At 43.9% G+C, this 22989-nt stretch overlaps 1 protein-coding gene across 3 annotated transcripts in view; it reads right to left on the bottom strand.

The window, feature by feature from the left end:
• ADAMTSL3 (ADAMTS like 3) overlaps positions 1-22989 on the bottom strand; it is a 291781-nt gene that overhangs the window by 55723 nt on the left and 213069 nt on the right. For all 3 annotated transcript variants that reach the window (XM_083411788.1, XM_083411787.1, XM_083411789.1), the window contains 6 exons: positions 21745-21892; positions 18754-18838; positions 10434-10723; positions 4845-4974; positions 2745-2937; positions 935-1114 (listed from right to left, as the gene is read on the bottom strand). In XM_083411788.1, the coding sequence (XP_083267914.1) occupies positions 935-1114; positions 2745-2937; positions 4845-4974; positions 10434-10723; positions 18754-18838; positions 21745-21892 (1026 nt within the window). The remainder of the gene's footprint in view (positions 1-934; positions 1115-2744; positions 2938-4844; positions 4975-10433; positions 10724-18753; positions 18839-21744; positions 21893-22989) is intronic.

Here is a 22989-nt window from a genome sequence, read left to right as displayed (position 1 = left end):
GATGAGCAATCAATCCAGATTGAAAGTAAAATGTTGATAACGAGCATTAATGATTCCGTATTAAGAAAAACCATACTTAAGTATTTTAGACAAAGAGATCCCAAAAAATTCAAGAGAGTTATTCTTGTATGCAACTGCAGCGGCTCAAATACTCGTGGCCAAGGGATGGAAAGATCAGGAGGCTCCAAAAATAACAGATTGGCAAATTAAATTACAGGAATTTGTGGAGATGGCTCAACTGACCAGCAAACTCAGAGGAAACTCAAAGCAAAAATTCACGGAAAAATTGGATGGTTATAGAAGATATGTTCAAAAATACAATAATAGTTTTGACTCCGTGCTAGCATTCGAGTGACAAAGGAAGTAAAAGGAGGTGGATAACAATTAAGGATTTATTATGCTTTCTGAATGTATTGGAAAATTTATATAGAAAGGTTTATTGTTTCGTGTACATTCAATTGTAAGATAAAACATATGCGAAGGGACTTGACAGGAAGTCAAAACTGAAGAAAAGATTTTGTAAGATAAAAGGGGGAAAATATTCATTTTCATTTTCATTATTATTATTTTCATGTGTGTGCAGGTGGGTGTTTTGTATGAAATGTTTGGGAGGAAATAAGACAGTAAATAACAAATAAAAAGCAAAATATTGATGTATGTAATTTTGATTTCTCAATTATATTTTGTGGTAGTATGGTTGTAATGTTTTTTGTAACATAAAATCATTCAATAAAAATTATTTTAGAAAAAGAGAGAGAAACCAGACTTCTGTGCTACAAACGGGTAACTTGTGTGCACTTGCAGCCTACAGGAGGGCTGTTCATGTTAACTGAGACGGGTGCATCAAAAGGCATCTAGTAGAGATCCAACTTTGAATGGAGAGGGCTGGGGAAGAAAGGCAGATGTAGGCACACTCTTATTTAAAGATACTCACCCTAGACCATTCTCCCACAATCAGCTGTGGAGGGCAGTCCATTTTTGCACAGGGTTTCTGAGTGGACAATCTGGATTCGTGGCACCTCTCATCAGCGAGTTTCAGAAAGCTCCCATCCATCAACAACTGCTGGCAAGTCACTTTGCGATTCTGGGTTCCTCCTCCACACGTGTGGGAACACTAAGAGGAAGGAAACTAATAGAAATTAGGCCTGTGCACAGAACCTTCCTCTTCATTTTCAGAACTTCTTACTGATTGTCTTTTCCTTACAGGTAACGACGTCAACAAATGCAACAGCAGCAAAGGAGATTGGGATAAGGATCACTCCAATAATACATTACAAAATACAATTTGTCAGACAAAGTGTCTTTCAGGTGCTCCAAAGGAACTGTATTAAGACCTTGAATTGTGCTTGATAGTGTATAGACAACCAGAACAGTTTCTGGCAATGTGAAAACTGCTTTTGGTGCATTTGCAGAAAAGTGGGATATAAATGAAATTGATGAATGGATGTTTTTGTGATGGCCTGGGACTCGGGCTCAGACTTGGAACCAGAGGAGTCTCAGTCTGCACCGGATCCTTTGCCTCAGGCATCATCTGAACCAAGTCTGGAGCCTGATCCTGAAGAGTCCCAGTCTGCACAGGTTCCCCTGCAACAAACACCAGCTGGGCCGAGTCAGGGGCCTGAGCCTGCCCTGGCTCCAGATGCGGGGATTACCTCGTTGCCTCCAGCTGGGCCATCACTTATAGCTGCTCCACTACCGGTTGGGTCAGGGGAGGCTGAGGCGGTCCCTGGGTCTAGTAGCCCACCGACATCTCCTGAGCTGCAGAGACTAAGGTCTGAGAGAAGGAGAGACCTAAGTACTCGCAGGAGGAGTGCTCGCCTTCGGACGAAACAGGGAGGTGAGTCTCCGGGGGATCAGGACCGGCCGTTACCCCGACAAAGATAAAAGGCTGTCGGACCCCGCCCCAGGTTGCGGGAGCAACATTGCTGTTTGCTAGATCCTGCACCTGTCCTTGCTTGGTTTCCTGCCTCATGTCCTGCCTTGGCCCTGTCGGACTGACTCCCAGTGGAACCTTCAGATTCTGGGCTGTTCCTGGGCTGCATTTCACGGGTTACCCCTGAGCCCAGCAGTTTTATAACTCTGCTTTGATGTGCCATTCAGCATTTCAGCAATTACATACTGTCTGAGCTTCCCTGTCTAGACTGCCTTCAAGGGCAGCCCTACAAACAGCGCTTTACAGTGATCTAAACTGTTGACCGCTGTGGACACTTGGGCCTTTGAAGAAGAAGTTGGATCCAAGTCCTGCAAGCTACAGGCCTGTTCTTTCAGAGTACTGAGATGAAGGCATTTTTTTTTTTTTAAGCACTCAAGTTATGTGATCCTGTATCTTGGACTGAATCAGTACAGCCCAGCAACAGGTTGACTGTTTCATCCATTGTTTATGCGAAACTGGCCTAATGACTGTGGCTTTCACCCAGGAAGGCCTCTGAAATCCACATAATTCATTTCATCTCGAAAGATCCTTTGCTGAAAAAGCGAGGAATGAATACACTTCTGTTCCAGAAACAGTGCACTGTCAGCAGCCCGTGAATTAAAAATTGAGCATGAGCTCCGCTGAGAGGTTACTCTAAGTCAGGGAAAGCGGAACATGTCTCCCTCCGGATGTATTTGGACAACTCCCACCATCCCTGGCCATTGGCCATACTGGCTGAGGCCGATGAGAGCTGGAGCTCAGCAACATCTGGAGGACCCAGAGCTCTCCATCCCTGCCTCAAGCCTCTGTTTATTTAGCAACCCCATCATACCTGTTGCCATTCTTCAACGTGCCAAACTGGGGGGCAGTCAATCTGGTTGCAGGCTTGCAAAGAGTGGGGCTTTTTGTCTTTGCAGTTTTCGGGCCCAACAACTGATCCTCCAGGTTGCTGGCAACGCACCTCTCTTGTCTGGATGCCAACGCCACAAGTGGCAGAACACTGCCTCCAGGGACGCACCTGCCACCTGTTCCGAGAGATTATCCAAAGGGCAGACAGAGTGAGCAATGCTAGGAATGATGAGGCAGAAGCGGTTGCTTTGATACTGGATTCCACTGAAGCTTCATAAATGGTTGCATGCTCTCTCTCTCTCTCTCTCTCTGACCCTCCATTACCCACAACACTTTTATTCAATTACTTAACACTTTATGTTCTCTTTTATCCCACTTCTTAATCAGAAAAGGCTTCGGCTGAGAAAGATCGCTGTAAGACAGTCCACGCCCTCAGGCTCACCATGTAGAAGACACAACACACAAGGAAAAAGGGATGGGGAGGGAAGAGGAAAGCAAGCAAGCTCAGACACTGCTTCTTAAAGCTACGGTCCTTTTAACAGCCGTCTGGGCTGGAAACAGGTAAGATAGCCCTGATAGCATGGCGGGCACTAGGTGACTGTATGTGTGCTGGTCTCTCAGCAGAAGCACTGGCATAGCCTTGTTTCCCTTCTCTCTTCCGCAGCCTAGGACTAGGTGAGAGAGGGCCAAAGACAGCTGAGTTGGTCTTAACTAATAACATGACAAACCTAGACAGCATTTTAAAAAGCAGAGACATCACCTTGCCAACAAAGCTCTGTATAGTAAAAGCTATGGTTTTCCCAGTAGTGATGTATGGAAATGAGAGCTGGACCATAAAGAAGGCTGATCGCCCAAGAATTGATGCTTTTGAATTATGGTGCTGGAGGAGACTCTTGAGAGTCCCATGGACTGCAAGAAGATCAAACCTCTCCATTCTGAAGGAAATCAGCCCTGAGTGCTCACTGGAAGGACAGATCCTGAAGCTGAGGCTCCAATACTTTGGCCACCTCATGGGAAGAGAAGACTCCCTGGAAAAGACCCTGATGCTGGGAAAGATTGAGGGCACAAGGAGAAGGGGATGACAGAGGACGAGATGGTTGGACGGTGTTCTCGAAGCTACCAGCATGAGTTTGACCAAACTGCAGGAGGCAGTGGAAGACAGAAGTGCCTGGCGTGCTCTGGTCCACGGGGTCACGAAGAGTCAGACACGACTAAATGACTAAACAAACAAAATAACATTTCAGCATGATCCTTTCTGTGGCCAGTGGTTGCAGAGAGGCTCAACTTGGGGTCTCCCATCCAAATGGTTGATCTACATGGTGTGCTTTAACCACACCTCCCCTTGAAGCATCCAGCACTGCCATGGAGGGGGGTGGGCGTGTCTCCTGAGCTACCTTTTGCAGGCAGCAAGAGCAGTGGGGATGGGGAGCAGCTATCCTTCTGCACAGCCGTGGTGTGTTGGGCACACTGCAGCCAGGAGATGAGGCTACTTGAGTCTGTTTCCAGGGCATAAGGGGAGGGGCCTGCCTGATCTCTGTCTCAAGAAGCCGTCTTTGCCATTTTCACTGTAGAGGGAAAGAGCCTGTTGACATTTTCTTCAGAAAGCAAGCCCATGGTCCCATCACAAGGGGGGCTCATTTTGCTAACCCAGACAGATCTATCTGAAAGCAGGCATTAAGACAGGTTTCCATTACAATATTGCCAACATACGAACGGATCACTTATGGACGCAGACTTTCTTCAGGTAAACATAATGATATTTGGAACAACGTTATACAGAATATATGAGGCTACTGATAAAGAAATTTGTCCTGCAGCCAATCGGAAGCCGCACCTTGGTTGTCAAATGTTTTTGGAAGTCGAATGGACTTCGGGAACGGATTCTGTTCGACAACCAAAGTACGACTGTATTAGGATAATAAGACTATATGCATTTGTATATGTGTGGAAATGTAACGTGGCATTTTTCTTTTAATTCACGTTTTTCCTTTTCTTTCTTTTCACCACTTTTTAATAAATGAATTTATTCTAATAAAATATCAATAATAAAAAAAATACAGGTTTCTGCAACGCAGAGTCCTACCTTGGGGGGCAAAGCCTCGTATTGCAAACACGGCTCATTGCTGGGGGTCTTGCTGAGCTGTCGCACAGGCTGTCATTGACAGTTTGCTTTGTCTGCTCATGTAGGCACACTGCAATGGCTTCCTGAGTCCCTAGATTGTTATATATATATAAATGAGATATATTACACATGAGCAACGTATCTTGAACAGTAAGAGGTAACAGATATAAAGCACATTTTCTCCAGCCACAATCTAAATCAGAGGTGGCCAATCTCCAGTTCAAGGACTTAGCCAAGATTTTTAAAGCTAAATCTAAAGTTGTGAGATTTATTCAATGGTTGTTATCTAGTCTTTTATATATTGCATGTGTTTTGGATTATCATTGTATTTAGATGACTTTGTATGATTTTATGACTGTTTTAACTTATGCCAGTAAAGGCTAGTTACAAGTTACCGTATTTTTCGCTCTATAAGACGTACCAGACCACAAGACACACCTAGTTTTTGGAGGAGGAAAACAAGAAAAAATATATTCTGAATCTCAGAAGCAGAACAGCAAGAGGGATCGCTGGACAGTGAAAACAGCGATCCCTCTTGCTGTTCTGGCTTTAGCGATAGCTGTGCAGCCTGCATTCACTCCATAAGACGCACACACATTTCCCCTTACTTTTTAGGAGGGAAAAAGTGAGTCTTATAGAGCAAAATATACAGTAGTTAGTCTGCAGCAGTTTAATCTCTGTAGGATGTTTTAGAAACTTCAGAAACATCTATCTGCATTGTATATTTAATCTGCAACTGTAAGTACACTGTAAGTAGAAAGTTATTTGTTCTTTAAACAGAGAGCGTCTTGCGTAGTTTTTATAGGAGGTAAAAAAAGAGAACTAATTAAAGGGTCAAATGAACCAGAGCTGTCTTCTGCATATGCCACAAACGGGATCTAGAGTCCCATGTCCACACACCTTAGATCCCTGGCATCTCCAGATATGGATGGAAACAACTGCCCAACTTTTTAAAAATATAATATTTATTAAGTTTTCCAATTTAATAATCCAATACAAACCACATTAAAACATTCCAAATTACAATTGAAAAAAGCCAGATATAAACGCTGAATTTCTTTGAGTGACTTCCCATTATCTGAATTTCGCGAAGTGCTGATCATCTAATATCACATTGCATTTCTTAATTAATCAATAAGCCCTTCCAATGTTAATCCTTCAGTTAATTTTCATTTACTTTCACAACCACTGATCTGTTCAACTTTCACCTTCTTAGAAATATTTTACCTTGATATTTTCCGCAGTCCAGCAATTCCTTTTCTAGTTTCTGCTCACAGGAGCCATAATTTGCCACATCTCAAACAAAGAGACGCCATTAGCCCCGGGCAGACACCCAGAATTCCCCTCTGCAACCTCGCTCCATCTCTTAACATGCTGGTACCTCTGCCAATCTACAATAACTCCAATCCAGAATTCTTCCATCCTTCCGCTGAGGGCATCCAGTCAATATTATATTATAATTAAACCACAACTGCCCACCTTTAATCTGAAACCCTGGAGCACTGAGGCAACGCCAAGCTAGACAAATCAATAAGGCCACGTCCTAAAACAGAGTCCCTCGTTTTTGGCTTTTTTCTGCGATTAGAGCACAGCCCTGCCACCAGAATTATCTGATATGGCCTTGAGTTGCGAGTCTCTTGGCCTGAACGTTTAGAACAGTATCTGGAGTTGTGAACCTCATCTTATTATATACAAAGCCCTGCCAGAGAACCAAGGGCACAGGCTGTAAAGTTGCCTTGGAAATCTCATCTATGTACAGCCCAATAAAACAAGAAGTCATTACCACTGTCATACGGAATGAAATGCGCTGAAGTTCATTTTGGTACTGAGGTTTCACTGGTACTATGAGAAATGGTGGGGAGTGGGGGGTTTCTAATGTGATACGCAAGACCGAAAATGGTCATAGTTCAGGGAACCTGTTTCCTTCCTTCTCAATGCATGTTCCCCTAGAGGCTTCAGAGGGGCTACAAATCTGATTTCAAGACAGCTTAATATTTCTCTTTTGTTAAAAGATTTGCAAGGTTTCAAGCACCTTTGTACTTTCACTGCATTTCCTAATAAAAATCCAGAGCCTTGTTATTTGTGTAGGTAGAAAATATTAAAACCCCGAGTTTTATTCACTTAAAAAAAAAAAAAACAACAAAAACCTGTACAACAGCTAGACAATTACTGCCATAAATACCTCTTCTCCTAATTCATCATGAAGGCTTTTCTCAACACTCTGTTCGTTACTAAAAAGGCCTGTTTTTATTTTTAGCTGACTCCGTGGAAAAACTCAGGACTGGAATATGTCCACCCCCCACCCTGGGCAGGTTAGTAGTGTGTGTTTTATGACTTTCCGTAATTGGTTAGAGCATGGGCGAGGGTTTTTGTTCCTAGATATGAGTGACAAGTGATTTTTATAATGGGATCTCAACCACTTCCATCTGTCCCCAATCATTCAAAATTGTATTATGTCAGAACTGGACATTACCCATGGCATACGAAGGGAACAACCCAAGCCGCAATTTGGGAAAGAGATTTTGGCAGGGATGCCTTGTCCTTCATTAACAAATCAACCACACTTGATGTCGTGCCATCAATACTGCAGCAATGCTTCTCGAAAAGAGCAAAACGCACTTGCCATGATCATCGGAGCAAGCCGATTATATATTTCAAAGAGCTGTAGCTCAGGGGCACTGTGCATGTTTTGCATCTATAGGGGTCAATCCCCAGGTATCTCCGGTTAATGGAACCTCAGGTAGTGAGGCTGAGTGAAGATTGCTGAGTCCCTAGAGAGCCTCTAGAAGGTCAGTGCTGGATTAGATAAACTGCTGGCCTGACTCCTTTTTGGCCTGTGCATTTCACTCCATTACACATTTTCCCAGAGGATCGAGGGTTGCTTTTCTGCTTGTTTCTAGTTTTCTTCAAGTGTGTTTCAACACACACATGGCACACAGATACATACACAGAAAACCAATTTTGGAGAACGTAATCCCTGACCGAACACTAAATGAGGGTAAATGAAATCAAGGTCTAGGTGAGCTTAATATGTATATTTTTAACGTAAGCATGCAAGGATTTAAAACTCTATCAAAATATGATCTATGGTTGATAGCCAATAGGATATGCCATAACAGCAGGGTAATTGTGTATGGCTTTACAACATTCACCTAGAAACCTAGCGTATTATCTCACATAAACAAAAATGCTATTGTTGAAACACACCGATTGCAAAAGCTGCACTCCAAGTGGCCTGCCAAACTATTTTTGATTCCAGAGAGTTTTCTTCAGTGGCATCTGTTTAGAGAGCTTCCCTTTGTGCATGGCCATAGATTGGGCTTCCTCAACCTCAGCCCGCCAGTTGTTTTTGGCCTACAACTCCCATGATCTCTAGCTAGCAGGACCAGTGGTCAGGGATGATGGGAATTGTAGTCTCAGAACATCTGGAGGGCCGAGGTTGAGGAAGCCTGCCATAGATCCTGTTAAAAATATGAACATTATTATAACATAATACTCTAGTTTCCCAATTAATAAAAATTTGGGCTTACCATCCAGCGTATAATGTCATCCTCACTTCCATCATTTACACTTGTCACACAAAGACTGTAAGGCCCAAAACCAAGCCTTGTATCACATACGCTATATTTCATTTCCAGCTGGTCCTTGCACAACCACAATAATTACTGGTAAATGTCAACATTAACCAGAATCATAGAATTGTAGAGTTGGAAAGGACCCCGAGGATCAACCCCCTGCAGTGTAGGAATATACAGCTGTCCCATACAGGGATCAAACTTGCAACCTTGGCGTTATCAGCTCCACGCTCCAACTGAACAATAACATATACACAAAATTCAAATTGGTAATTGAATTTTTTCAAGCGCACCTGCCTTTTCCTTTCACCTACTTAACTGTCTGTTAATTTAAATTCCTGGTTATTTAAAACATTCATGAAATGAGGCTGGAAGTCATAGTTGCTTATGGGCTTTGCACCACCACCCGTGGATTGTTTTCTTACTTTTTATTTTGGAAACAGAACATCTTCAGGTCAAAATAGTAAACTACTTTTGAAATTCACTTGGGGGTTGCCATATACAGAGTCAGTTCATTGGCTCACCCTGCCTATAAGTCAGTGGCTCTTCAGGGTTGCAGAAAGGAATCCTTCCCACCTCTACATGGGGATGTCAGGAATATTACTGGTATTATTATTTACAAAGTGACTTAAGAACATCCAATAATAATAATTTTTTTAAGGCAGGACAAAAAAGAAGCCACATTGCCACTCTTCGAATTAAGAGCCAAAGAAAGCCCAGGGAAAGAACAGTCTCTGCCTGATTCCCCCAAAGTGTTGCTCCTAGGTAACAATCCTGATATAAAACACAAGGTGGCCAATTTTTGTGCAGCTGCTATTACAATACGACATAAAATGACTAGCACCTAGGGTTAGTACAACATATCGATTGATGGACACTCCTACGTCAGAAGGGTTTCCTTTCTGACAGATAAATGACCACCCAGAGGGACGCAGGTGACGCTGTGGTCTAAACCACTGAGCCTCTTGGGCTTGCCAATGAGAAGGTTGGTGGTTCGAATCCTTGCGATGGGGTGAGCTCCTGTTGCTCGGTCCCAGCTCCTGCCACCCTAGCAGTTCGAAAGCACACCAGTGCAAGTAGATAAACAGGTACCACTGTGGCGGGAAGGTAAACGGAGTTTCTGTGTGCTCTGGATTCCGTCACGGTGTTCCGTTGCACCAGAAGCAGTTTAGTCCTGCTGGCCACTTGACCTGGAAAGCTGTCTGTGGACAAACACCGGATCCCTTGGCCTGAAAAGCGAGATGAGCGCCGCAACCCCATAGTCGCCTTTGGCTGGACTTAACCGTCCAGAGGTCCTTTACCTTTTTTTTACCTTACATGGTTTTATATTACTTTATATGTGATTTTATATTGTTTTACTTTGCCTTGAGCTTTTAAATTTTGTAATTGGTGTTTTTTGTTTTGATACTGGTCATTGACCCTAATAAAACGACTTGCCTTGAGTTGAAAACAGTGCCAGACATGCTTCCCTGGGGACAGCATTCCACACACAAGGGGCACTGCTGAAAAGGCCTAGTCCCACGGTACCACCCGCTGAACCTCCCATGGACTTAACCTGGCATCTTCCGCATGCAAAACAGGTGCTCTACCTCCAAGCTACAGTGCTTTTCTGGAACACCTAAGACTCTGCCCCAGTATGAATAAGACCATTGATCCATCTAGCTCAGTGTTGTTGACACTGGCTCTCCAGAATTTCAGACAAGGGTCTTTCCCCCAGTCCTACCTGCAGATGCTGGGATTGAACCCGGAACCTCCTTCATGCAAAAGCATGTGCTCTACCACTGAGCAATGCTCCAGATTTCCATGCACTGAGGGACGGGGATGGGGGGACGGGGACAGGGGGTTGTTCCATAGAAAGTGTTACATTCACAGAGAACTGGTTCGTCATGCTTTGCCCTTCTTGCAACCTGCACAACTGTTTGTAACATTTGAAAAATATCTTTTTGACATTCATAGACAGACAATAATACAGTACCTCCAGTACACGTAGCAGAACAGGGAGTGAAGCCAATGTACTCCCAGCCATAGACAACGTCCGCAGCATCTTCCGAAGGTGGAGGTTCCAGGGCAAATGGGACAGGGTCACCATCGCATGACTCCAAGTGGCAACTGCGCTCAGTCACCGGTTTGGTGTCCTCGCACTCTTCGTCCGGCAGCTCCACCTCTGTCTGAGTAAATGCGAGATAAATACGGCACTTCACATCACGCGTCTGAACACCACGGCCGCAAGAAGCGCTGCAAGGGGACCATGGCTCGGGGATAAACCTGCAATTAAACCACAGCGTAAGAAATCGGGACCATAATAACGGAACTATGAAACATTTCCCTTTATTTATCTGAATCAATGACAAAAGGGATTCAGTTTTCTTCTGCCAGTGGTCATGGAAAACTGCCACAGCCTCTCCAAACAACTCTCATCACTCTACACCCTGGGGGAAGCCACAACTATTTAAAGCGGCATGATACTGTTTTAATTGCATAGTGTGAATGGGGCATTAAAGAACTTGGGTTTGAGCTTGCTTTTCCCTCCTCCCTCTCATCCATTTTTCCTTATGTGTCATGTCTTTTTAGATTGTGAGCCTGAGGACAGAAGCAACCTCAGAACTGGGTGGGTGGGTGTGTACCACTTGGATGTCCTTTTTTTGGCTAAAGGGTAGGGTATAAATGCTGTAAACAAATAAACATAAATGAATATTAAAATTCTAAGGTTTTATAAAAGGTCACACACATTGGTGTTACAAGGCAAACATGGAGTTGGGCATTTTGTGCCTCCTTTTAATGTCTAGATTTGCCATTAAGATTCCTGATTTGAAAGTTCATCAAGACATCCCTTGAATTCCTTGCATGTAAACATATATGTAAGATCAAAAGTAATTGTTGCAGGCACATTTGCAAAGCTGAGAAGGGAACCTATGTACCTTGCTTGTTGAAATTTCAAAAGTAATCGAGTACCTACTGTTTCTTCCATCAATGGGAAGGTCTCAAAAGTCTTTGACAAAATTCTGATTATATATCGAAAGAGGAGAGAATTATCCCAGCTAGACGCAGTTAATGCACACAAACACACATTGCAGTTATCTCGCAATGGCTGGGAAGACATCCCAAATATGTAGATTGCCACAGGTTTAGATAAAATGTGAACGTTATTTACAAGAGGACTCCATCCATCATTCCTTTCAATGACATTCACATTGCACGAGTGTTCTGTGAATGGACGGAAGTTGTGCAGTGACAGGGTTTGATGGATTCCACCCACAGGCACTGATGCACAATTTGTTTTCTGCCATAGAGAGGTGGAGGCATGTTGCTGGTGAGGTTCTCAGAACAGGCACCCACCAAACAGCCGGCCCTTGCATCAGGTTTTCACAAGGTTTGTAGGACATGGTACATGATGCTGCAACCTTGCTGAAGCTAAGCAGCCCAGATTCTGTCTACAGCCTGGATGGGACACTATCCTGTATTCATCCTTGAGCTTCATGGCAGAAAGGAGGTATAGATATGTGGGTGGGTGGGTGGGGTGGGGGAGAGAATACAAAGGGTCCTATATTCAGTTCCTAGGCTCACAAACAGAAGGCTATGCCTGACAAAACTGCCTGTACTGAGCACCTGTTTGCACAGACAAACCCTATCCTGCAAGGCTAATTCCACAAACAGCTGCAGGAGCTAGAACACGGGTGAGGAACTTTGGGCCTATGGGCTGATCTTTGCCAGCAGTTCAGTGTAGGCCTACAAGGCCATTTCCTCCAAAGCGTAACCCCTGTCCATCAGCTGACATCACTAGGTGACATCAGCTGATGGCCAGAAGAGCAAAGGTCAATCCTGCTGGCGGCTGCTTAGCCAATGCATTTCCTGTGGGGAATGTGCTGGTGAAGCAGACCCCAAGCAGTCAGCACAACTGAACCCTCTGTTCACCAACCGTTGCATGGAGGGATCAATCCTCAGTTTGGCTATGTGTTCCTGTTCTGCTAGAAATAGGCACTTGCAGCCAAAGGGCAGTGTGGGGCTATTTGAAAGCCCTTTTGCAAAAAGCTGTGCTCTTTAAGCTTCAGGTTTTCAGAGGACCTTAAGAGCAGAGAGGGCTGTTTGCAAAAGGGCTTTCAAACAGCCCTGAGCTGCAAGTCCCAATAACTGGGGCTTCGAAGTGCAGTGTAACCTGACATCACTATGACACCAGATGACTGGCAGATGGGCAGTCAGCTGTCAAATTTAGCTCTCCAGGGCTGGGGAGATAAGGATCACACCAGCTAGACAAGGTTCCCAAACCCTGTGCTAGATGTAAGGATTCTTCCCAAACTGCAGCATATGTTTACATATACGTAGGTGCTGTTGTACACAACCACCCTTGCTAGGTATTATACTGATTCAGGGGCATGGTACTTAGAGATTTCCAGGCAACGCAAGTATGCCCATGCTTGTTCAGAGCCCTGCATCCTTTCCCTACGTCCACACAGAAAGGACGTAGGCTAAAGAAAGAGCTTGGGAATCTGGCAACCAGGGCCCAATATCAACCACTTGGGATGCAGAAAGGAGGTAAGACCAAGGGAAGAGAAAGGAAACAAATGTACACGACAAAGAGAATTTCTGAACCATTGCTTATCTAAACCAAGAATAATATTCTCTTAGCTTTTTGTCATTAAGCAGTGTACCGCAATGCCTTAACCAACGCAAATATTTGACAAAGCTTGAGGAGAGAAAAAATGTGTTGACAGCAGTACACCAGCAGTTCAGAATTCACTCCGTATACAAGGCTGGCGGAACGCGTAAGAGGGTCCAAAAATAATGTATGATGAATTCCTTTGAAGCTTTGCATTTTTGTTTGAAAGTCTGAACCACAGAACAAATTCATTTACAGTCAGAGAATTCTAAGCATTTTTTCCTCGACACAGCAGGTCTTTATTGTAATTGAGGTTTTCCTGTTGCATATTTAGTGTCTGGGATTTCATAGAGCCCCAACTGCAAGTTCTATTTATGTATTGTAACACAACAACAAGCATACCTGTGGAACAAGCAACCTAGGGTTGCCATTGGCTAAATCAAGTCATGTGATTTTTTGAAGTTGGTAGCTGCATTTTGTAGGATGAAATGTAAAGTTGGGTGAAAGTGGCCCCCTCAAACCCTTACTTCAATTTTTTTTTCATGCAGAAAAGCTGGGAATAAAGTTCTGCCAACTATTCCCTGGTGGAAGAGTAAATTCTAGAACAGTTTCTTGGAGGCAGGGTTTCCTGTCAGCTGTGGCAATGGCACCACTTCTTTCTTTTTTCCTGAGGTTTTTGTTTGTTTGTCCTTTTGCTGCTGCAATAGCAGCGGCAGAATTGACAGTCTGGCGGCCATTTTGTTTCCCCCACAATGCCCCAGACCTAGCATTACCCAAGGGCACTGTCAGGCAAAAACAGTAGAGAATATCTGGAGAACATTCTGCAAAATGGCACTCTTTTTCAAGGAGGGAGGGAGTGAAGAAGCAAAGTAATATTTTGATTCACAGATTATTTTACTGATTGTTATGTAAATGCAGTCTATATATACTGGAAATAGACAAATTCTCAAATATTTTCTCAGAAAAACCTAGGGAGGACCGTGGCGAGTGCCATTTTACCACATACAGGCAACTGATGTGTAGTGAAATTCTCCTGTTGGAGGATGAAGGAGACCACCAAGATATCCCCAGAACGATTTCAGTAAATCTGTATGGGGTGGATGTGTACATAGAATGCACCTGAATAGCCCCAATGTAATAACTCCAACCCAGCCCTACCTCCTCACAAAGCTATCAGCTTCTAAGCTTGGCCTGTTTCTCAAAGTTATGATTAAGAAAGGAAAAAAAGTTGTAAAGCTCTCTTATTTCTTTTAAGATTATTAAAAGAAAAAGGATGTGGAATCTTTTTTTGGAAGGCTTATTGAAAATCCCCCTGTAAATAAAGAAGGCTCCAGGGAAACACATTTACAATAATGATGGGTATCAACTATCATCACATTCCACCAGAAAGAACTAGAAAGGTTATACCTCCATTTTTCTTGGCTTAGTGTTCCAAACAGTCTTTTTTTAAACACACACACACACACACCATTTTTGTAATATACATTAAAAAACCCAAAAAACGTTAGAACCACCATTATGCATAATTCAACACGCTTTTCTACACACACACACACACACACACACACACACACACTTGACCACAGGGGCAAAAGTATTTCTCTTCCAGATGTTGTCTTGGTACATCTCAATTTGCGGGTTTTTGACACACAGCTGTGTTCACATTTCCCTTACTTGTTCCAAACTCAAGCTAAGGTGTGAAGGCACAATGGGCAGTTAAAATAAAATGAAAGCAATGAACTAGGGACTAAGATTTTCACGTTGTGGCTTTTGTTGAAGGATATAGGAAAGGTAAAGGGACCCCTGACCATTAGGTCCAGTCGTGGCCGTCTCTGGGGTTGCGGCGCTCATCTCGCTTTATTGGCTGAGGCAGCCGGCGTACAGCTTCCGGGTCATGTGGCCAGCATGACTAAGCCGCTTCTGGCGAACCAGAGCAGCGCACGGAAACGCCGTTTACCTTCCCACCGAAGTGGTACCTATTTATCTACTTGCACTTTGACGTGCTTTCGAACTGCTAGGTGGGCAGGAGCTGGGACCAAACAACAGGAGCTCACCCCATCGCGGGGATTCAAACTGCCGACCTTCTGATTGACAAGTCCTAGGCTCTGTGGTTTAACCCACAGAGCCACCTGCGTCCTGCTGAAGGATATAGCCATTGTTAAAGAACTGCCAACCTTCAGATTGGCAAGTCCTAGGCTCAGTGGTTTAACCCATAGCGCCACCTGTGTCCCATTGAAGGATATAGCCATTCTTAAAGAAGGGGCTGAAATTTACCAGGGGAAACTGCAAACCTGGTCTTAAGCCACATGTTCACGCTGGCATTCCCCACTTTCCCTATGCTGCTATGGTTCGAGGGCTGTCCAGAGGGACGGTGACAGCCCTGTCTATGGATATTTATTGGTCGCTGTTTTCACATCCAGCAAGGAATTTTCCTTGCAAACGGATTGGCTGGGTCTGTGGTTTTGTTTTCTTTGCCTACCTCATAGCAATCACCACAACTTTGTGATGGAAGAGGCATTGGGCTGGACCGTCAGTGGGAATGGGTAGAGGAAGGGGCCTCTCCCCCCCCCCATTCCAAAAGTGGATCCCCTTAAGGGATCTCAGAGGGCAGAACTTCCTACCCAGATACCTAGATCAGGGACCACAGTGCCCTCTGCCGGTGATCAACTGGGGGTTCCCCGGATGCTGTCCACGCCGCAGGGGGCACCTAAACTTGGCAAACACCATCTAGTCATCAGCCAACACATGCCCAATGGCCACGCCAAACTTGTTTTGTCTTTAATCAATAAAATTGTGGCCTAATTTGAACCCAACACATATCTCCTGTTTTTGTTCGCCTTCCCTGTACCCCAGCATGGCCTCACTGTGTCTGGATCTGCAAGTGGACTGTGAGCTGCATGTCAATTGCAAAAATCAAAGGTTAATGCACGCTAAAGGGGAAGGAGCATTTAATCTCAGTTATTATAAGGGCTCGAGACAAGGCAAAATTCCTAGGGACATAAGAAGGTAGTATGCTCTTTCTGTCCATTCTAACCGTCCATTAGCAGTGTTTTCATGCAGCTGCAGATCGGTTTCTGCTGAAATGCTGCATCATTTGTCTTGTTGTATGCTATTTAACATAAGCTACGTATGTAACGGTCGACGTAACTCATTTTCCTTCCAATGTAAAGGAAATGTCGAAACACTGTTTTTAAAAAATCATGAATTATGTATCGTTTGTGGATTTTTTTTTAAGAGACTGAACATCTTCGCTGATCATATTTGCTTGAGTGATTTCTGCTCCTGACTACACAAACTGCAGCAATTTACGCCTCATTTTCTGTTGTCATTGGACTTCAACATCCTTAATAATTCCAGGGGCTTTGGGGAGTAAGGCAATGATAGTCACCAGTCGCTGAGAACTCTATCAAAAAAGAGGAACTGCCATCACTGCCAATGACAAGCCCCTTTTAAAGCATTTCGCATCCCCAATAAATCATTTGCCACAAATGGGGTGGCAAGCTGGTGTGTGTCTGATTTTGTCTCAGCCCTAAAGAGGGACAATTCCTTTCTGTAGTGAGAAGGTCACTCACTCCCAGTTTCTATTGAAATCTGCAAAGGAATTCCAACTCAGTGACTTCATACTGGTCTGTTTCTTAACAGAAGGCAGCATGGCAGTATAAATGTGCAGGATCTATAACACCAGCTCAGGAGGCAGTTTTGGGTTTGAGTCAGGCTGGTGTCCACCAATATACACACACTTGCCAAGATCAAACAGGACAAACGAAGAAAAAAACAAAGGGGCCATCTAGCCTCATCCATCCTACAACACTTGGTTACTGTGCTCTGAAATGTGCAGAAAGAACGCTGACTTCACTTAAATGCGCAGAGGAAGAATATTCATCTCATTTGAATTTTCTGGCAGTTCCGTATTTTACTTTTAATGCAGAATATAATTTGGTAGACATGCAGAATGCTATAAGGGCATGCCTAAAAATCTCATACGGTCAGTTTTTCCAAGCCAGTGATTTCTTGCAGACAGAAATCTCCGATGTGCATGTTTGCAAGGGCTTCTTCTCCATTCATCGCGGTGAAGTACAATCCCATAGATGTAAAAGGGTCCCAATGTGGTGGTGTGAATGGGAGATGCACCCAGTGCAGTCCCCTCAATTGAAGGCAATGGAGATGCCTCTTTGCTCAGGCGTTGCTTATTTATTTAATGTATTTCCCTTCTTTTCAAGCAATTACTGTCGTCCCTAGTGGCTCACATCAACGAGAACAAGAGAAAGAGTTTGAGAATACAGAAGTGTGGTCCTTGGAAGGACATTTGTACGGTATTCTACATACACTCACTATCCTCCATCTAAATAAAGGACCAATTCTGGACCAATGGGACTTCCAAAGACTCTTGAAAAGAGAGAGAGAGTTTGGATTTGATATCCCGCTTTATCACTACCCGAAGGAGTCGCAAAGCGGCTAACATTCTCCTTTCCCTTCCTCCCCCACAACAAACACTCTGTGAGGTGAGTGGGGCTGAGAGACTTCAGAGAAGTGTGAGTAGTCCAAGGTCACCCAGCAGATGCATGTGGAGAAGTGGAGACACGAACCTGGTTCCCCAGATTACGAGACTACCGCTCTTAACCACTACACCACACTGGCTCTCAGCTCTAGGTCAAGCATAGTGGAGCAGCTCTAGGTCAGGCAGCTCTAGGTCAAGCATTCTGGAGTAAACCAGTCTAGAAGTAACTAATGGTGCTTCCAGATGACCTGTTCAGCAAGCATTCATTCTGATTTGTTTGCAGGCAAGGGTAGATGACGTAGCATCTAAGCAATTGTTGCCCCATGCTTTCTAAACCTTGATAGCACTTCCGAAACATATAATTTAAATACTTTCTTGGCTCCAGCTGCTTTTGCGTCACTCAAGGAGAACTGTTTGGAAGAATCTGAGAACTGACTTGCAAAGACAGACCCAGCCCAAGAAAACCCATCACTTTCACTACTTGTGATGTTTTGGGAAGTGAGTTTGTTGTGCAAGACCTCCCAATCTGATGACCTGAACGTGCGAGTAAGTGATTGAATCCTGCTCAAAAATAGCAACAGTCTGGAAAAGCCCTAAGGCAGGTATAACCATGGTTACATTCAACCTCCCCTGGAGCGGCCAAATGGGTCAAAACACCTCTGCTCTGGGCAAACTCGCTCAAGACCTGAACATTGTTTCTTGTTCCTACAATTCTAACTGAGATGCCCTCGATCTATTCAGGGAAGAACCAAAGAGAGAAAACTTGGACCACTGGGGATTGCCCCATGAACACAGATGTTGGGTACGAATGCCCTTCTTCTTGGCTGCATCCCCATTGCTTGCAAAAATTTCTGGTTGCCATTAGGAGAGCCGTTTTGGAACTCAACTCTCCCAAGCAAGTGCCTTCTGGAGGACAGGAATTTGTATAGCTGGGAAACCTTGATAGCACTTCCGAAACATATAATTTAAATACTTTCTTGGCTCCAGCTGCTTTTGCGTCACTCAAGGAGAACTGTTTGGAAGAATCTGAGAACTGACTTGCAAAGACAGACCCAGCCCAGGAAAATCCAAACGCCAGATGACTTGGCAAGGGAGGCCAGTCTTTACAAACAGTCGGGAAAATGCATCAGCGGCCTCTTCTCTGCCTTAAAGAGAAAGAGAGCCAGTGAGACAGAAGGAAAGAGAGAGGAATGGCAAACTTACGTCGGTTCTTCGGAGACTGCTCTGGTCTCCTCCATTTCGTGTGCTTGCTTGAACCAGGGGAGTCTTGCTTCAACGGGGTGTTTCTCTGGAAGAGGAAAATGCACAAAGCATGGGCTATTTATTTATCTCATTTCAGCAACTCCTGGGTTTGAACCAGGAACCTCGTTGTTTTGAACAACCTGGGACTGTGCACTCAGGAATCAGAGCCCTCTTCAGGACAAAAAAGGAAAACACCATTAGTTGTGGTACAAGAGAGAGTAGGTAGGGTTCAGCAAGGGGGAGAAAAACACCGGAGAAAACATCATTCTATGGTTTATTCTTCATTTTCTTTCTTTTTCTTATGTTTGCACTTCTGAACAAATCAGTAAAATACTAAGAAACAAAAAGGAGTAACAGACAGCTTTCTGGGTCATGTGGCCAGCATGACTAAACCGCTTCTAGCACAACGGAACACCGTGATGGAAGCCAGAGCGCATGGAAATGCCAGTTATCTTCCTGCTGTAGTGGTACCTATTTATCTACTTGCCCTGGTGTGCTTTCGAACTGCTAGATTGGCAGGAGCTGGGACAGAGCAATAGGAGCTCACCCTGTCGTGGGGATTCAAACTGCTGACCTTCCGATCAGCAAGCCCAATAGGCTCAGGGGTTTATACCTACAGGGATTTCTAAAGTGTTTTCTAAATTCTACACAATGAGGAGAAGCGCCTTGACTTCTTTGATCTTATTTAAATATTGATTCGGTTTGAACCCAACACTAAGCCAAACCATGGGTTACAACAAACAAGCAACTGTGTGAGTTCTCAGCCACCAAATTCCTTCTCTTCTCCTGCCACACTGCCCAGGGCTAAGCCATGGTTTCGCTTACCCTTACATCCAAACCCAGGTTCACGGTTTGTCTCATTGCAGCTATAACCAATGTTTATTCCAGGGGAGGAGTGCAGGGGCTATAATTTTTGCTTTGGGAACCCACATGTTTTCTCATTTGTGCTAAGCAATAGTTTGGCTAAGTCTTATGTGTGAAATGGACCACTGTTGAAAAATCCATTAACTGCTAAGCAAAACAATGAAATTATTTCTCCCTGTTTTGTTACACTATAGATTTGTTCACCCCACTGTTTTAAATTACATCATAAGTGAAGAAAAAAAATAACAGGCACACACCCTACTTAGCGCTGATTACTACAGCCTCATAACTTTGCCAACTCTCGAGTTTGTCCTCCAGCTTCTGGAAGAGGTTGCTAGGAACATTTTACTTCAGCTAATAATTCTCTCCCCATCTATACACAAACACACACACACGCTTGCACAGTCAAAGCCAAATTAATATAATCTGGTCACAGAGAGACAACCTAGGCTGCGTGGTATCAAGTAAAAGCACAAAGCAAGTCAATTTACAGAAGAAAAACGTGCTTTCACAAGGTTACCTCCAAATCAGACAAAGTCTGCACCAGAAACAAACAAAAACTGAGCAAAATGCAGGGTGCAGTCTTTGAAATATTGAACGCTATTTGCAACGAGAGCTATGGTTTAGGTGTATTGAAATGAGAGCCCCTTTATCCTTGGCTCAGATGCTGAGGTTTTAATTAACCTCCCAACACCAGAAATACAGTGGTGCCCCGCAAGACAAATGCCTCGGAAGACGAAAAACTCGAAAGACGAAAGAGTTTTTCGTTTTCTGAGCTGCTTCGCAAGACGGATTTCCCTATGGGCTTGCTTCGCAAGATGAAACATCTTGCGCCTTCTTTTTTTAAACCGCCAGTGCATTCCTATGGGAAACCATCAATACACATTGGTGCTTCACAAGACGAAAAAACTCACAGAACGAAAAAACTCGCAGAACGAATTAATTTCGTCTTGCAGGGCACCACTGTAACAAGAAGCATACCAGGGCTAGGGAGATAAAGGGCTCTGTGCTATTGGTGGGGAAGTGACCTGCATCTCCCCCCTGCAGCTTCCTTGTGTAACATCTAGGGAATGAAGATGTGTGACATGCAGTTTCTATGGTCTGCAGAAGAGGCTGGCAACAAACTACACCACCAGCAGTAGGGAGGCTGAGGGTGTACATGTTACAGCTACATGTCTTCTTTTCGCTAGGTGTTACTGGGAGACACAGCAAGGAGGTGCAGCCTAGTGACAGCTATGAATCCATTGGCTTGTCTAGATTAGGCCTCTGAGTTTCTGAATGCAGTGCATGGTAAGTGTGACGTGCGAATACTGTGTGCAGATGAGCAGGAAATGAGGAGTGTGGGAGTCATCAGGTTAGATTTACTCCATTTCTGAATCGCTCCACACACAGGAAAGTTGTAAGGCGATTTACATGGGTGTGTAAATACACATTAAAAACACATTAAAATGAAACATTGAGAGAGAGAGAGAGAGAGAGAGAGAGAGGAACCCTAATTAATTTTATAATGAATGATTTTAGAGTGTTGTTTGTACTGTTTTATTGTTGTTAGCCGCCCTGAGCCCGGCTTCGGCTGGGGAGGGAGGGATATAAATAAATTTTATTATTATTATTATTATTATTATTATTATTATTATTATTATTATTAGGAAGGAAGGAAGGAAATGAATAAGAAGCAGGAAATATTCTATACCCAAAATTACATATCCAAGTACTTATGTGGCTCTTCACTTGTCCATGGGTTGGATCCAGAACTGCTCTCCTTCCATTGGCTCCTTTGGATCTAACCCTATCGGCTGTATCCAACGTTATCTGTCTGCTAGCGAAAGGGCTTGCGCTGAGTGAGTTTCAGAGTAGCAAAACAGAGGAATCCAATGCGACAGTTGTGCTAGCCGAAACACATCGCATAACAGGTTGCACAATCCGTTGTGCAAGAAAACGACCACCAACCGGTTGGTGCATTCTCTTGTGCAACAATGTTCTGCTGGTGCACAACATTTCGCCAGAGAAGCAAGCATACCACGAAGTGATTCTGTCGCTACATTGGATACAACCCTCTGTGTCTTTAGGTAGGTGCATCAGAGTTACCTTTGGGCTTGTAACAGGGGACCGGCACGATACATTCTTCTTTTATGTGCAGCTTGAGCTGAGGATTGCAGCCGCCTGTGTGCTGTCCACGGTGATCAATGCACAGCACCACTCGGTACCGTAACCCTCGCCCACACGTCACGGTGCACTACAGAGCAACATAAAAGCAAAACCCCAGAGCTGTCAACCGATTCAAGGATGTTCAGTCAAATTATTATTGTGTTATTTATTATATATTAAATTTCTCCACCGCCCTTCATCCGAGGATCACAATATAAAAACACAATGCACAACACAGTAGCAAACAAAAACAACACCCCCAAATTATTATCATCATCTGCCTTTAGTTGATTAATACATTAAACGGAAGTACATGTACAGACATAGTTTATATTTTATTGTTATTATTATTATTATTTACTTTAAAATCTATATACTGCCTTGAAGTTTAAAACTCCATTCTCCGAGCGGCTTGCAAATCACTCCAGTGTATAACAAAGGCAGAGTATGGACGAAAACAGGCATATGAAACAAATTAACCCAAATCAGTCCTTATTATTCTCTGAAACAGCAGCAACGAGGAGGATCCAATAAATCATATAACTTGGCCTTGCTAATGCCATTTCGGGATACATACGTAAGTGTGAGATAACTTACAGTTTAATAAAGAAAAAAAAGCTACCATTGTTGGTCCATCTTCAATATTTTCCTTTTCATTCCCTAATATGGCCATGGACCAGGTCCAAAACAGCCTCAAAAAATAAACAAGTGTTCCCTTAGCTCATAGCCCAAGTGAACTATCATCATCACCAGCTCCCATCTGCTCTGCTTTACCATCTGGGACTGGTCTGGGCTCCTCCTTGCCTCACAGAGGCCAATCTAGATGGAGAAGATGCTCCCCTCCCCCTTATATATTTCTTCTGTCCTTTCTGGCGGGGGGAAAGCCATTTTGCTGAATATTCTCAGCCAGATTTGATGGCAGCTGGGATCCAGCCACCCAGGGACAAATGACACTAGGTCTGGGGTACTGTGGATGATGTGATTCATCCAGGGCAGAGACGCAGTTGGCACTGCTGCTGCAACAGCAAGAGCCTTAGGGTAAAAGTAATGTTGCCACCCAAGAAACTGTGGCTTGTGTGCAACGCAGTTCTAAGCAATGTGTTCCATTAGTGCAAGGACACCAGTTATTTCCCACTACAGTGCTTTCTTGAGAGTCCCATGGACTACAAGAAGATCAAACCTATC

This window comes from Podarcis tiliguerta, assembly GCF_965153285.1.
Source record: "Podarcis tiliguerta genome assembly, chromosome: 14".
Classification (NCBI taxonomy): Eukaryota; Metazoa; Chordata; class Lepidosauria; order Squamata; family Lacertidae; genus Podarcis; species Podarcis tiliguerta.
This window is presented reverse-complemented; position numbering and strand designations above follow the sequence as displayed.